The sequence below is a fragment of the Tympanuchus pallidicinctus genome, unplaced genomic scaffold (genome assembly GCF_026119805.1).
Source record: "Tympanuchus pallidicinctus isolate F22 unplaced genomic scaffold, pur_lepc_1.0 scaffold17, whole genome shotgun sequence".
NCBI lineage: Eukaryota > Metazoa > Chordata > Aves > Galliformes > Phasianidae > Tympanuchus > Tympanuchus pallidicinctus.
Window position 1 is genome coordinate 17,308,739 of NW_026294690.1, and position 16,898 is coordinate 17,325,636.

At 38.9% G+C, this 16,898-nt stretch overlaps 2 protein-coding genes across 2 annotated transcripts in view; one reads left to right on the forward strand and one right to left on the reverse strand.

Annotated features, from left to right (window-relative positions):
• SHQ1 (SHQ1, H/ACA ribonucleoprotein assembly factor) overlaps window positions 1–16,898 on the reverse strand; it is a 1,172,872-nt gene that overhangs the window by 1,140,231 nt on the left and 15,743 nt on the right. The gene's annotated exons all lie outside the window — the stretch shown is intronic.
• The window catches only part of CNTN6 (contactin 6), an 86,968-nt gene that overhangs the window by 28,456 nt on the left and 41,614 nt on the right, over window positions 1–16,898 (forward strand). The window contains exons 5-8 of the mRNA XM_052679014.1: window positions 878–1,062; window positions 3,507–3,643; window positions 6,985–7,114; window positions 7,994–8,144. Of these exons, the coding sequence (XP_052534974.1) occupies window positions 878–1,062; window positions 3,507–3,643; window positions 6,985–7,114; window positions 7,994–8,144 (603 nt within the window). The remainder of the gene's footprint in view (window positions 1–877; window positions 1,063–3,506; window positions 3,644–6,984; window positions 7,115–7,993; window positions 8,145–16,898) is intronic.

Sequence of the window (16,898 nt, forward strand, 5' to 3'; positions counted from 1 at the left end):
GTCATGCTTTAAAGTTCAGCACCAAATTTTTGTAGTTGATGTTACTTCCAATGGAATAGATGGCAGTCTTAATCAAAACCACTGTAAGAAGCCATTCAAAATGTCACTGCTCGTTTGCTTAGAAAAAAGCAGCTTACTTTGGTTTGCTGTAACAGAAGGCAACTGTGAAATCCAACGCTATTAATATTTCAAAGCGATCTGGTGACATAATAGATCATGATAGCAAGGCTTGTATGGTCTATGGTATTACCAGGAATCCAAGAATTATTTGTAGCCTTCTTTACACCTGTCTATCTTTATCATATAGAATACATTGATCTAAATGTAAATGAAAATGAAAACATGAAACAAGAAATATTCTCTTTAGTCTCTATCTCCTTTCAGCTTCTCGTGCTTTCCACTTCCTTGCTTAGCTGTCTTCCTGCTCTCCTCTACTTCAGATCCCATTTTTTATACCTAGATTTATTGTTCTTTTTAGCTTCTTTGAATTCTTGTGCAATGTTTCCTATTTTGAGGAGTGAAAATACCTCTATTGCCAGAGGGAATTTGTTTTCTCCCAAACAAGTCAATTATTCTGTGTTTCTGTGGTGTTTTTTTGGACCTCTAGAATTGTCCCTTCACTGAACTCTCACAGTTACTGTGGGGAAAATAAAAATTGGCTTTACAAGCAATCATTGAGGGCTTCACACCACAGTTAGGCTTGTGCTCCTAAATTGGTTGGGTGAGTTATAAAAACTCAATCTTATGAACCTCTGCAAATCACTCTTAGAAACTGAAATGATTTCTTTTTTGAAATATGATTCTACAAAGGGATTTCACGTTATCTTTTCTTCTGTAACAAATGCTCACTCTTTCTCTAACAAATATAATTATTTAGTCCGATCCCTAGTATCAGCTGGAGGAGGTCTGATGGAAGCTCACTGACAAAGAAAATCAAACACGACAAAAACAAAGGAGTTATTGAAATCCCAGATGTTCAGCAAGAAGATGAAGGCTCTTATGAGTGCATTGCAGAAAACATTCGAGGCAGAAACATTGCAAGAGGTCAATTATTTGTCTATGGTAAGCAGATTGATTAATTTCTTCTTCCTCTTTTTTTTTTTTTTGTTTTTCTCTACAGGGCCTGATAACATTCAGATGTATTTTGTAGATGAAGTCTATTAGCCCCTTACTGGAGATATGAAATGTAGTTCAGGTTAAGCTGATTAAAAAATGATTGCAGGTCTGCAGTGACCTTCACTGAATTATATCCTCAGCAAATAAAGATATTTTGCATTAAAACTCAGATTGAAAATGTGGGCTGTGCCATGATGAAGTTGTAAAGGTTAATACAAAGCAGAAAAAAAAAATCCCTGGTACATTTACATGAAACATTAAGGGCAGGCAAAAAGATTTACTCTCAGTAGCTCACAGCAGCAGAAAACTGTGCTGTCCCTGATGCAGATTAGGGAAGGATTCATGAGATTTTGGTTCATACGAGTTCTAGCTGAACAATGTTTCTCCAGAAACAGATGAGGGCAAGGCAGGGGAAACTCATCTTGTTGCCTCCCTCTCATTCCTCCTTGTGTAAAAGCAGGCAATAATATTTCTGTGAAACTGTTCTCCCATTTCCCTTCCCATCCTACGCATTCATTTCCTGTGGTCCAAGTTATGCATGATGTTCCACTGTAGCCAAAGCAAATTATATACTCTTTAGTCCCGTTATTAATACTCAGGGAAAAAAAGCAATGTTTGTGCGTGAGTAAGAGATATGGAGGTCTTTTCCTTACCTTATGGGTCTTTGAAAATAAGAGAAAAACTAAAACTTCTTAATAAAAAAGGAATTACAGAAAAGCCAGACTATGTGACTACAATTAATATCTGGTGAGAAGACCTTGGTGAAAAAAGCAATGCAAGCTTTGCTAATAAGCTACCACTCCTGCTGCTGTGGCTAATATCAAGATCTATGCTGGGAATAGAGCAGTCTGCTGCTGCTTTGAATATTTAATTATTTCTTTGCTTTTTAAGGGGTTATTTTTGCACACGTTGCTCACTAATTTTCACAGAATGTCAAAGAATTCCAGTAAAATTAAGTTCACTAAACTACCTGGATGTGACTGATAACAATATAGGCAACTAGAAAATTTTAATCAGTTATTACAATTTGAAAGAATATACTCATTAATTGTGCTTTGTAAATTAATGGCTGTTCATAGTAAATATGTAAACAGGAAGTGTGAAGAATTTGCACAAGAATTTTTATTGTATTAGGAGTGCACTTGCATATTATCTACATAATTGATTTCCTCTTAATGTTCTGCTGTGTTTTACTCAGTCTCATCTTTAGGAAATAGGGTTTCTTTGTTGGGCACTGGATGCTGCTTTGTGAATGGCTGTGAGTGCATGTGTCTTAGGCTCTGAGAACAATAAAAACAACATGTAATTAGAGTAACTTTGGAGCATGGAGAGGTCTGTCTTTAGTAGACTTTCATGCCCTGTGAAATGTTGGCATTGTAGTAGCGTCAGGGTGATTCGTTGGGGCACAGCCATGGGCTATCCCCGTAGGGTTGTGCTATGGAGGTAGGTTTAGTTACTGATTATTTTTTAGAAACTTGTTCTGCTCATCTTAAAAGATAACAAATCTCTTCCTGAAATGAAATTACTGTATATAAGAAATTGGAGCATACGCACACACAAAGTCTGCAGATTTATGACTTAACCTAGCCAAAAATCTTTCATGGGATGCTGAGACATCAGCCACTCACCTGAAACACAGGGGGATGCAATGTAGAACCACACTTGCCAGCAGCTTTGGTGTATCTCAGAGCCTGCTGGGCATTGGTCATTCTCCCTGGCTCTCATATCCACCAATATATTTACAACTATTTTGTATGTCAGCCTTGTGCTAACTCCTCCTCAGCTCCATCCTTCTGTGTTTATTTGGATGTTTACAGAGCTTCTTTGTGATTTTTGCATATTCTGTTTGCTTGTTTGTTTGTTTTTATAAAGTAATATCTTTATGTCAGTGCATCACAAGTGTTCAGAAGCAGTTTTGAATAACCCTAATTCCTTTGTACAGTTTCTGTTGTAAGTTATATCTGACAAACCTACAATGTAGGTTCTTCATCTCAGGTATGTGTGTAAAACACAGTGGGTAGCACTTACATCTGTGAATTTGATTAGCTACTGACTCATAGTTTGGATTTTTCTACTTTTGGTACATAGATTATAGAACCTGGAGAGGAGTGCCCAGACTTCTGGGTATCTAAAATAACCATTTCTGCAAATTTTGGCCATAAAAACCAATGTCTAAACTGAATCTCTTGGCCACTTAATTTCTAACATCTTCCCAGGTTAATCCTGAAGTTCAGTGACAGGAAATCTGTTGTGCAGAATTTACTTGTAAGGCAATGTGAATGTTTTGGTCAAATACTAATTAGCTTAGCTCGGTTCATTAATTAACAGCAGCATATTTCCAGCAAAATCATTTTTTCTCCTGCTTAAAATGGTTGGCATGTTCTTTTCAGAACTCCCTGAATGGGATAAAAAAATCGAAAGTGCCTTTCTGTCTCTCTATGACAGTTTGTTTTGGGAATGTAAGGCAAAAGGAAACCCAACCCCTTCCTACAGCTGGTTAAAAAATGGACAGCCTCTCATGTCAGAGGTAAGGTTTTGTCTTTTTAACTTCTTCTCTTGTTTTTGCAGGGTTTAGTTATGACCTTCATTGTAAAATATGTTACTAGTTTCATAAATGTAATAAGTTTCAGAAATGATAATTAGTGTATCATCATAAACTTTGCAACATAAAGCCTCAGTTCTTTGAGTTCATATATATTGAAAATGTCAGTTATAATTTATCTTGCAAAGCATGTGAGTGCTACAAGATATGACACTAAGTATAGATGGGTTAATAAATCACCATTATAACTGGTGAAATAAGGGTCTGCCCATAAATAGTGAATGCATGTGTAGGCCACGTGTAATTTGGGAAGCCTGTAGGATGCCTGTCCTAATTGGCTGGCTGTGGAAGAGTGAGTATTTCTGAGCAATCTGATCAGCCCAATAACTACTTGGTTCTGTGGCTTCTGCTTTTAACCTGGAGGCTGGATGGACCTCTGGTCTGAAGCAGTATGGCTGTTCTTGTGCCATACTGTGCCATTGATCCTTTAACTGAATTAGCCATGAAAATTGGTTATTAAGTGATTGAGTTTAGTGTACAGCTGATACCCTGTAGTGGAATATCAGACCAAAGAAGACCATGTAAAGTTATAAGAATCATAGAATCATAGAATTTCTCAGGTTGGAAAAGACCTTGAAGATCATTGAGTCCAACCACAATGTAACTAGAAAAAGGGGAATAAATGAAAAATCTCACTTAAAGGACAAAGAAGGACCAAAGTGGAGAAGGAAGCAGTAGAGTGGTAGGAGTGGGGGATGCGAGAGGAAATCAATTGGAATTCAGACATTTAAAAGAGCTGATCAGTTACTTATGCAGTTTGGTTTCTGAGAACTCAGCTTTGGCTCTTTCAGAGCAGTATAATTATTCTTTTGTGGCAGCCAAGCTTTGGTACATCCATCTTCCAGTCTTCTGACTTCTGTGACAAGAGATTCTTTGCTGCATTTGTGTTCTGCTGAGGCCAAGTTTCCCTTTTTGTTAGCATCTGTGCAGCATCTATTGAGCGTGAAATGGCGTGGCTCATTTGTAATGCATTTTTTACTTGATAGGAAAAAAATAACACTGTGATTAGTTTCTGTTTAACAAGAGCAGATATAGAAGCACTTTCAAAATAAATGTTCTGTACCTGCTAGGGTGCAGAACTTACGCTTGTTTGATTTACTGGTGCTTATTTGAAACAACTGGAAGGGGGTCCAATCTTCCATGTGATCTTCTTTTGGATTAGTCCTAAACAGAGCTCTACCAGCACCTGAGAAGGCTAGCCAGAATTTACTTGGATTGCAGTTTTTCAGAACCCCGTAATTTCACTTATACTGTTGCCTGTTCCTACACAAGATTATCTAGTTTCTCTCTTTGAAGACAGTGATATTTAAAGCCTGCCACTCTGCAATTGCATCGTTTCAGTAAAAAAAAAAGGATAAAACTCTACAGAAACATTTTCACAGTGCTTACAGTATATTGTAAATGGAATACTTCAGGCAACAAAATACTCAATGTTATTGCTCAATGGACGAAATGGATAGTTTGAAGGTGAAAGTACAAAAGATGTGTAATAAAATATTCAGACTATCACAGAACCCTGCTTGTTGGAAATACGATGCTTTCCATCTCGGGACTGATTCTGTGGTATCGTCTGCTTTCTGTAAAACCCTTTCCCCTGGCCACCTGGTTGGTCATCTCTGCAGTATTCCTGCTTGTGTACATGGTGTGCTTTATTTTTCTCTTTGTCTGTGTAGTTCAAAAGAGCCAGCTGAGAATGGAGAGGGATTCAGCATGTGTATGAAATGCAAGTGTTGCTTCAGAAGGGGGTTTTGTATTCAAAGGATGTTTGTAAAAATAGAATGCACCAAGAGGATAGCAAACAGCCTGAAGGTAAAACTAAGTACGCAGAAGATATTTGTAGCAAGAGCCTCAAAAAATTAACTGCAGATAAGTAATGTAATGTTGTTAATTAGCTTGCAATACACCAACCATACAGCCGCAGGCTGTGATCACATCAAATTTCTGAGCTGAACAAGGTTGGACTCAGTCAGTTCTTGGTTGGGAGACCTCCACGGAAAAGACAGAGCTCCTGTGTCATTGAAACACAGAGCTCCCTGGCTCAGTAGGTGGCACCCTCCTCACTGCAAGCACAGAGAGAAATCTCCCCGCAGGGATGCAAAGGGCTAATCTGTTCTGCGCTTCACAGAGATGCTGTAGATGCTTCTAGCTGTTCAGCAAAGGACTGTACTGCTTAACAACGTATGTTCCCATTACTGTTTCAGAGGCAGTAGAGCCAGACAAAAGAAGAGGCATAATAATAATAGCAATATCTGTTGTTTCAGATTTGCACTTGGTGATGGAATTTATATTCCCTGTTGTGGGCTTCTTCCTTACAGATCTGTTTTGGAGATCATACTTTATCCTCCTTCTCAGTGTTACACTTTGCAATGGAGCCAGAGCTCTCCAGAGACTATAGTTAAATAATAGTTAATAGTTAATAAATAATAGCTAATAGTTAAATCACAGAATATTTGGCTTTAAGTTACGCTTGTATCGTGAAACAGGCTTTTTAATTTGCCAAAATAACTTAGTACACAAAAATCAACCTCTTGTCCGAATTTACCTACTGTGCAGTTTCCACTATTTCAGCAGAATTACGCCAAAGCAATGTACTGTAAATAGAAATTCAAGCCATGAGAAACATGTTGTTCCTCTGAGCTGAACAGCTGCCTAGGGGCTCCTATAGGAATTTAAGAGTTGGCTTTCAGCAGAAAGTTTTTTCACCCAGAGGCAGTGGTGAGGCACTGGAACAGGTTGCCCAAGGAGGCTGTGGATGCCCCATCCCTGCAGGCATTCAAGGCCAGGCTGGATGGGGTTCTGGGCAGCCTGGGCTGCTGGTTGGCGACCTGCACACAGCAGGGGGTTGGGACTGGATGAACATTGTGGGCCTTTGCAACCCAGGCCATTCTATGATTCAGAACATTTTCAGTGGATCATATTTTTTTTCCATGACGCGTGGATCCAATGATACTTCACACTTTTTGGCTATTTGAGTACCTCTGTCACCTGGGGAGGTTTTTGATCACCTTCTATTATGATCATTGGATTAATAGAATGGGGGGAGTTTAGACCATGAGTTAGGAGGTCTGGAAAGATAACAAGTATTGTAACTGATGTATGCATCATTTGTCCATGCAATTTTAAAACAAAATATCATCTCTACTCCTGAATTATGATCAGGTGCAACAGTGTGATACCAAAAATGTTTGGGATTGTATGTTTATTAGCTCTGTTAATCTTTTTTTTTTCTTTTTTTTTTCTTATTTTGATTGTTTTTCCTTTATCAGGAGAGAATTCAAGTGGAAAATGGAACTCTTATCATACCGATGCTGAATATGTCAGACTCTGGCCTCTATCAATGTGTGGCAGAAAACAAGTACAATACTATTTATGCCAGCGCTGAATTGAGGGTCATAGGTGAGTAAATGGCAAATAATGGGACACTCTCTTTAAAGATCTGAGATCAAGAAATGGCTAAATTTTACCTGGCAATTCAAGGTTGTTCATATTTTTTTTGCTGCTTGAATTTCACAAACTGTATTTAAATGTTTATTGGTTTCATGGCTGTTTTGGGGGAAATTTCTAATCCCACGTGTGATCTTTTCCAAGTTTAAATAATGCTTCTCACTTTGTATTTTTAGCTATTCATAGCTATTTTGCGGCTTTAAAAATAATTTCAGAAAGTGGGAAAGTTTTAATATTACATAAAGAACATATGGCATATGTATATATAAAAACATAACACAACAAATGATCTCATGAAGAATTACCAGAGATGCACATAAAATGGGATTCTTTCACAAACTGTGAAAAGTATTCCAGTGTAGATATCAAAACATAAAGGCTGTTCTACAGCTAAGTGGCACTGAAAGCATTGAAGCACTGATTTTGGGAGCACCTAGCTCCCAAACAGGTCCAAAACAGGACTTGTTTTCTCATTCTCTGAGAGAATTTCCCCATAGATTACTGGACAGATCTGTGCATAATGCTTTCAGAAAACAGATGAACTGACAGTCACTGAAAAATGGCATTTGGAATTGAATCCTATAAACGCCGTGGATGAAGAGCAGTGACTGGGATCAGGAGTGAGCTCTGTCCCTACTGCTGATGTGGCTCAGGAGCCTGCCTTACCACAGACAGACGTGTTGTCCCAGTCTACAGAGAATCCCAAGGAGAGATGTCACACTGGAGTTAGAATTACTAGAATTACTGAATTCACCTACTGTGTTATTCAAAAGAATCCAGCAAGTTTGTTTAATAACTCATCAGCTGCATTCTGCTCTTCTTTATTCTTAGCGGCAGCCCCTGATTTTTCCAAAAATCCCGTGAAAAAAACATCTGTTGTTCAAGTTGGTGGTGATGTCACCATTGGTTGTAGACCAAGTGCTTCTCCCAGAGCAGCTATTGACTGGAGAAAGGGCCCCGAGGTGCTGCGCCTGAACAAAAGGTACTGTAATAAAGCAGCTGCTGGATTGTTGGGTGTTCTCTGTTTTAATATCATTTAAACATCACCGCAACACAGCTGAGTTAGTATTGCTTTTGACAGCTTATTGATGGAAAGCTTTGATGCCAGAGGCCTATTCTTCTTTAGCAGTAGCCATACAGTCCTGCAGATAGAAAGCTGATTGAGAACAAAGACAAACTGAATACGCTGGGGTAATTGTATGATACATATGTTTGTGTTCATCAGCAGTTGACTTGCTGCAACGCTATTAAAGCCAACTGTTTGCCATGTGCAAAAGCCTGAGTGAATCAGCTTCATGTAGGAGACATCAGTGGAGGCTTCAGGGAAGTGGAACATACCCCCAGGCTGCAGCATAATTGCTTGGCATCTGTACAGGTCGTACAACAACCCATGCCTAAATCATCCTCCATATCCTCTGCCTGTGATGTTCAGGCCGGACTGAGCCACTGCATCAGTATGCCAGAGTGCTCCCTTACACACTGATATGTGGCAACATGGTCTTGTGCAGGGCTTTGCTGACATGGGGTCTGCCCTGGCTAATAGCTGGTTTGTGAGTTGCCACAAACTCACTGTAGTATTTATTACCTGCTGGTATCAATTAAACACTAAAGTATCAAAATTAAAACTTACAGACCTGACTTGTGAATAGCAGGCACGGTGTAAAACAATACTATCCCCACATCTTTCTATTATATTATAGATATAATAAATACTCCTTTTATATAGACATAAAGGCAAATAGGCAGAATAGGCAACGGTGTCTAAGAAGTGAAATCTTCCTCAGCAGCTCCTTCAGTTCACAACTGTAACAGCAACACCATTTTATCACATCATCACTTTCAAAGGCTAAAACCAGAGCTAGTAATTCATAAAGTTCTGGGCATCAAACACCAGATTTTGCAGAAGTACCAGTTGTTCAAAGATGCTACTTTGGGTCACATATGGAATATGACTTCAGTTCTTTAAAACAACTTTATCTCAAACTGTGATGCAAGGAGGTATTTTTCTATCCCATACTGCTGTGGTGTACAGTGCTGATAAAAGTAAATTTAAGCTGTGTGCAAGAAAGTGCAAAGTTGAGGAGAGATTTCACGTAGGCACTTGCAGCAAAACAGAAAAAACTGGGCAAGCAATCTGTGCTAGAGAATGTAGAGAAATTTCCAGTGGTTTTTCCATCTCTTCAATAATACCAGTTTTATTTTCTATTTAACTACTCAGCTATTAACTAAGAATACTTTTCTAACTAGATATTCCTATTTGCATTTTGATTGCATGGTCTATCTGACAAAAATGCCTGTTCTTTCCTATTGGATGTGGTCTACCACAGTATACTGCATGCTCACTTATGCAGTTTGCAGTGAGTAAGCTCTGAATTTTCTGATGTCAGGCAACAGGAGTGAGGAGAGCATCATCTAAAACTTGCAATTCAAATCACTGAATTAAGCGTAGACCTTGAAGTTCCAGCACCATGATATTCCCCATCTGATCTACTCATAAAAAATATTCACATCCTGTGTACAGTATTTACTTATACTCCTGTATTAATTTACTAACAATAATTATAAGCACGCTGTAATTTTTAAGCATCCCATAAGGCCTTTGCTGCTGAGCAAAAGTAAACAAAAGGAGCAGGATTTGCACTGAAGTGAATGGGAGGATTTTAGAACACTCCATGTGCAAAGCATTATTGCCTTTGTGTCCACTGGTGCGGGGTAGAATTTGAGGCTTTGGGATTATTAAATGCCAAAACAGATAATGCCACAGCTTTAGAGAAGGTAAAGTAAATCATCTGTATGGTGCTTTTCACAGGCATCTTTGTGATAGAAAGAAGAAATGAAAAGAGGTTTTGTATGGCTGTAATTCCTCTTCACAGCTAATTAAAGTACTAAAATCACATGTCTTTACTCATAAAAACAGAGAGAACCTGCTTTGACTTACTTGTGTGTATGATTAAATCCTGCCATGTCACCTACAGACGCACTGTTTTAACTAAACCTTTGCTTATATCAGTTCTCATGTTATGCAGCACTTATAATCTCCGTGGATTCCTCTTCTAGCTTTTTTTTTTTTTTTTTTTTTTTTTTTTTAAGTCAGGTTGGGCTATGTATGCTGGAGGGAAAAAGAAAGAAAATACCAATCCCACATGGTTCTGACAGCAGAACTGTGATGGACACGTTGCAAAATAAGTCAAACCCCATAGCTTCCTGGGAATGACTTGGACAAATGTGATCTTTTGTTACAGAAATACTGCAACTAGTCTTGTTTTGCCCTAAGGGGAAAAGGATATTCTTTCTTTTTCACCTTCCTCCTTCCACTTGTAATAGTTTATTTGTGATGGTTTTGGCATATATGATCACAGCTCTGTATGATCCTATGAGCTCTTAAAGCAGTGTTATCTTGTAATATTATATTAATGTCAGTTTAAGTACGTAAGTAGAAATGTGCTAACTAGGAAGAGTTAAAAAAAACATCCATCCTATGAATATAAGCACTGTGAAATATTTTATACTTGATTTCCTCTTTGTTTGCCAAGCTGCAGAGCTTGGTGAAGTTCCTCAGCCTACAGCCCCTTTTCTTCCCAGAGCAGAGACAGCTTTCTTCAGCCCCACTTCTCTTTCCCATCTTCTCCGTAGCTCAAAAACATCTTTGCCCAGATCTTCTTTTGTGCTCTTGCTTATACCGAATACTTTATTACCTTTGAATCATGTACAAAAATCCTTCAAAACATTCCCACATGAATAAATTTTCACGTTAGATGGCAAAGCAAACTAACTGTACCTCTATCAGATCTGCTTCCTGATCCTTATCTGATTAAGTACTCTATTTCAAGATTCTCTAACATAATTGAAATCCACTGTCAGGAGTCAGTCCCTGAATGGTGAGGTTTATCCTTGCCTCATGCGGCTGGCTGCTTTAGAGACAGAATTTGAGGTTATCAAATACCAGAATCAAAAGGAAATCCTGCAGCTGACTAATCCAAGCTCTTTCTACCTGCTCTCTCCTTCCTGTGATCCCCAACCTGCTCCTCTGGATCATGCCAAGCTGTGGAGTTTGACACAGGTGTGAGCTGTTTTGATGTTAGCTATTCTCAGTAAGTCCAAAGAGAGTTTTCTTCATCTCACACCTCACTGCTATCATCTCACATGTCCACTGAGGAAAACTAGAGAGAAAATACATAATGGGAGAACAATTAATGTATTAAACACAGCAAATTTTCTAGTCTAGATACTGATCTCATCATGAATGCTTGTCTTATTAGCGCGGTTGGTGGGAGCCTCATGGCAAACATATTCCTGAAAAATTCTTTTTGATTGAAGCATTTTAATAAACGAGAATTGGAACCCTACGTACTTACCAGGGAGAGGTGCTATTCCCTCAGCATGAGATGAGGATCCCCAAACACTGTAGTGAATGCATATAAACATATGATTCACTCCACTCAGAATTTAAATGAAGACTGCTTAGGGAAAACAGAGAAATGAGGTAGGCTGAAAAAATGCATTAGTCATATACAGCGCTTTCCATGCATTAATAATCAGTAATAAGCAAATATTCATAATTTAAATCCTTTCCTGAGGACTGGGCAAGAAGTACGTCAATAAAATATGCTCAATACTTGTTGGCTCCAGGTCTCGTGTGCAGGACCACGCTCAGCCATATCTCAGTGAAGGATGGTAATTGATTCTTGGCCATAAGTAAAGCTGCTCTACCCTGGCATATTCCCTTTCCCATGCCATACTTGCTGTTGGTTTTTTGCATTCAAGTTATTGGCATTTCTCAAAGGAAATATGGAAGAATGGTTGAAACAGCTGAAATGAAAAGCTGCGTTGAGAGAATTTTATGTGATTCTGAGCAGATATTGTGGCTGGAGCCTACCATTATGAGGGCAGAAAGATGATCTGCTAATTGCTGAGGTCTTATAGCTGCCTCTTGGAGGCTCAAGCTGGGGGGACTCTCCTGCTTTCAGGTGAGATGTGGCAACCCAGCAAGTTGCATTAGCTGAAAGGTTGGCTCCTCTCATAGCCGTGTGCTGCATCTGAGATGCTTGTGAGTCTCTTGAGCACAACTGCTCTTCTTCAGACTTTCCAGTGTGCCCAGCTGCTGTCTGCTGTTGTTCTTTTTTGCTACTCTACTGTTGAGAGTCAGATCCCCATCTCAAAAATCCATATGTATATAAGTATTTTTAAAACTTTTTTGGTTATTTGCAAGAAAGAGAATAAATAAAGGCTGTCTTCTTGTGGGCTACTGTTGGAATTAGAGAAAGGAGGATTTAAAAAAATGAGGAAAACTAATTGGTAAACATGAGAAGTCCTCAATCTACTGCTCAAATACTACACACAAAGCATATTGTACTGTGAAATAGCATTTCAGCTTGAACCAATTTGAGAAGAAATGTGTCAGGGTAGTTCAACAAACTGCAATGAAACATTTCAATTACCAGAATGTCAGCATTGTTTGTTTAGCTTGTATCGAAACCTTCCAGAATATCCATTATTTAAAAAAAATAAATAAATAACAATCCTGCTTGGGGAGGAATCATGACAAAATGGATTGAAAATTCCAAGTTTTGCCGCACTCTACTAACAAAGGAGGAGATTGATGTTACTTAACTTTTATTTAGCTGAAGTCAATATGCAGTGTAAGGTAGTTATTTACTTTTTCTTGGCAGGCACCTCCACCTCAAATGAGATGCCAAACTTTTAGATGAACAAAGCTGGGGAATGAAACATCCACAGTGTTTGAAAAAAAAAGAGTGTGCACTGAAGTCATACCAGTTGCACAGTACAGACAAAGAGAAGCTTTGCTTGTTGTGCTGCTTAGTGCCACAAACCTGCCCTGATTTATGCACTCATTGTTTGCAGATAAAGGTAGTGCAGACATTTATATGCTAGTAGCAAGTTTTACATGCACCACGTTTTCTTCTACTATTCCAGCACTTAGCATTCTATTCCCAGCTTTCTACATCAATGTGGCTAGATGAATAGGAATGGGATATGAATGTTGCTATTATTTTATTTTTAAGTCCACTTTTTGAAGCCTGGATTAGGTGTATCTCCATTTTATCCCTTTTGCTTTTCCATCACAAGAGGCTTTGCATAGCTTTGATGATATGCCTTAACCCTTAATCTATCTTATCGTTGTGTGCTTGTAAAGAAGTTCATTTCCTATTTTATCTTTTAAATAGAGCACTTGAAGTGTGGGCATCAGCAATCAGAGCAATTCCAGATATCTTAGACACTATCGCTGTAAGTCAACATGAATACAAATTAAGCTTCTCTCTTGATGAAATTCTAATTTTGCTTAGGAAACCAATGAAATTGATTCCACATCTGCTAAATTTGATTAATCATTTCAGTTCCATTCCTTGCTAACAACTAGACTGACAGAAATCAGAGACACGAATTTACCTGCCTACTTTCACTGTGTTTGGTCTGAACTTGCATATTAAGATAAGAAAACTCTTGCAAAACCTGAGATTGCTGTGTAGAATTGCTTTGGGTTTTCAACTCTGTAGCTGTGCTACTACTACGTATTCAGTGGTAACCAGACAAAACCCATCCTTACACCCTTCCCAAGGGAGCACTGAAAGTTTCAGGGAGTGTTCTACATTCTGGCTAAAAATATCTTATTCTCAGATTATAATGGTTTCTGTATCTACTTGAATGGTAGAAAAGATATTGTGAAAGACCACTAAAAGTAGGAAAAATACAGTTCTAGAATATTCGTTTGCTAACAGCCATGCTATTTTTCTGTTTCCATCGTTGGATGGAAACGTAAGCATGCAAGCTTTTCCCCATCTTTTTCCCACTTCTTGATAAGGTCATCAAATCTATCAGGACCATAAAACATTGCAATACATGTTGATGAGTGAGTAAGCATGAGCAGAAACTTTTGGTGATCTGGCAGAAATGGTAATATAGGCATAAGAAAAAATTTACCATCAAAGGAATGCTAGAAAATGACTGACTGACCTGCAGTACCTTCACATTTCCTTCGTGTTTTTCGTGTTTACAGTTATTTCTGCCTTCACCTTGAGATGAGAGGAAAGGCCGGGGAGCAGAAAGCGTATGACTGAGTGAAAGATGAGAAAGGAGATACAGAGAGAAGGAAGAATGAGCACAGAGGAGGGGAAGAAAAAGGCAGTATTTTAATTTTCTTCTTAATCTTATCTTGCTTTGTTTTTCCCCTTTCTTCTTTCTCTGTTATCTTTTCATTTGAAGTCGATCCACTGTAAAGTAATGAGAAGACAAAAGGGGCCCCCCCATTGCTACTTGACCCAATGGAACTCTGTTGGGCAGCAGGCAGAATGTTAGTGCAGTGGAAGACAGAGGAAAAGGGCTTTTCTTTCCTTTTCTCTTCTCTCTCCTTAGGGAGTTTCGTGATGGAGCAAGCCAATAAATTTAATTTCATCATGTATTACTGACTACTTAATGCAATAGAGTTTAGCACATCAGATAGCATGAGCATCAAGTAAGCAAATGAACCATATGTTCTCACGTTCAACCAAGAATGACAACCTGCACAATACTGGATTTATTACAATTTCTCTCCTGTATGACATCTCTGTAATACAATTTTAAACTGTTCCTAGACCACTCCTGGGAACCTTGTTAAGGTGAGCCTTTCTGAGGGGCTGTCCTACATGCTGAGATGTCCCAAGCAAGCTGTCACTCTTCTATGTCAGATGGAGTTGTAATAAGCTAAGCCCCTGTGAGTGTCAGTGTTGTGCCCTCTCTCCCTTTCAGTTCATGTTCTATCCCTGCTTCCTGCACATATTCTGATTGATGTTTAGGATTTGATCCAAAGCCAGCTAATCTCACTGGAGCTTTTCCATTGACTTCAGCAGGCTCTGAATCAAGGTTCCTAATTAGGAGTTTGCAAAAATAAATAAATAAATAAATAAATAAATAGAGAATGCAACATTCTGTGCTCCTCTTCTAGTCCAAGTTGTACTGCCATGTGCATCATTACTGCTGCACTTATTCTTGTGCATATTGCTGTTGCATACAGAAATAATAGTAAGGGGTGGAAAACATGCTGTGCCACACTGCACAAGGAACAAATAAAAGATTCCTGATTGAAAAAGCTTTGCCATAAAAATAATGTTAAGAAGCAACAGATAGATCATGGTATGGTTGGAGAGATGATGCTGAAGGATGCAATAAAGTGATACTGATTAGCTTGACAGGCAAGTGGTGCACAGAGTTAAGATGGGTCGTTGGTGTGGAGACTGAGATCAACAAAGATGAATGCAGTCAGGCTGAGTAGAGCAGAGGGATTCAAGGGGTGAGCTCAGAGAGAAAGTCAGTGGCAAAGCAGCAGCCAGAGCTCCTCAGTGAGGAGAACATGGTTTGGGGGCCTTCTTTTTTTGCCATCTTAGGAATAGTTCACCTGTTCACTGGGGATTTAGAACAACTCATTCCAAAACCCCTTTCCTGATTTGAGTGTTAAAAATTAATCACTTCAACATTAGAGCATGCTACAGCAAGAGCATCCCCAGTACTGCAGATGTATTATGTGTGAGCATGCACACAAGCATGCTGCTTCAGGATCTGTAAAAGCCAGCACCACACTGTGTACCTGGTGTCACTTGCCACTTGTATATACAAAACAATTTAAAGTTAACTGCAGGTATTATTGTACTTTTATTTTTGAAATACATTCTGACAAGCAGAGAGGGAAGAAGATTCCTCTAAGTGAATTAAACTCCCACACAGAGGGTAATTCAGGGCCTTATGTACTGTTCAAATTCTACTTAAGTCCCACATTAAGGGCTTAGTTTTACATCTGGAGTGAATTTGGTTGTATGAATGGCTGCCTATGATAAGATCTGAATCATAAAAATAATGATTAATGGTGGGATTAGATTGAATACTATTAGTGTGGGCATACCATCCTGTGCTGGAAGAACTTTTCTCTGATGTAAAGGTGTCTTAAAAGCAACAGAACTTGCTGGCAAATAGAAAACATGGCAACCTTTTTTCTCTGACAGTTCAGTTTAATTTCTACGTGGATTCTCACCACAGAATTTGGTTCCTGGTCCTTTCCTTTTTGCTATATTTCTTTATCACTGTATTTTTGTCAGCTATGACTGTCAGGTCAGTGTACAGCTATGTAAATGCTACGTTTCATTACGCCCTGCCCACAAGGTAGACCTATAACCAAGAAATATCTCTTTTTAGCTGTGGTTGCTGGGGTGCAGCTCGTGTCTCAGTCAGGTTGATCTGACATCTCATTGCATTGGCTTTTTAGATGCAAATTTCAAACAGGGCAAGGACAGACATAGGAGAGAAGAGCCATAAATGAGCCATATCTTGTAATACCATGTTAGTCCCATTTCTCCATGTGGAGGAAGACCAGAACAGTTCGTGTTTATTTGATGCAGCAGACTGGGGGATAAAAGGGCTCACATGCAGCTTAAAACTATCACAGTGATTTAGAAAGCTGGAAGGATGGAAGCGGTTTTGGCGTTGGTCTTTTGTTTTCTTTCATTACTAACCCAGTTACTTGGTTTGCACATCTTTCCCATACACGTAGAGGTGCTGCTGCCCAGGATTCCTCAGCTACGAGTCTGGAGACAGTGATGCAATAGCTTCAGACAGAGCTGCAGACTGATGGTTTTGCTGCTTTTCTCCCTTGGCCGTCACAAAAAGACAGCTGCCTCACATTTAGCACTCGAGTATCTTAAAAACAGGGCCTAGCAACCATAACTATTTTATGCTAATGGGAATGCCG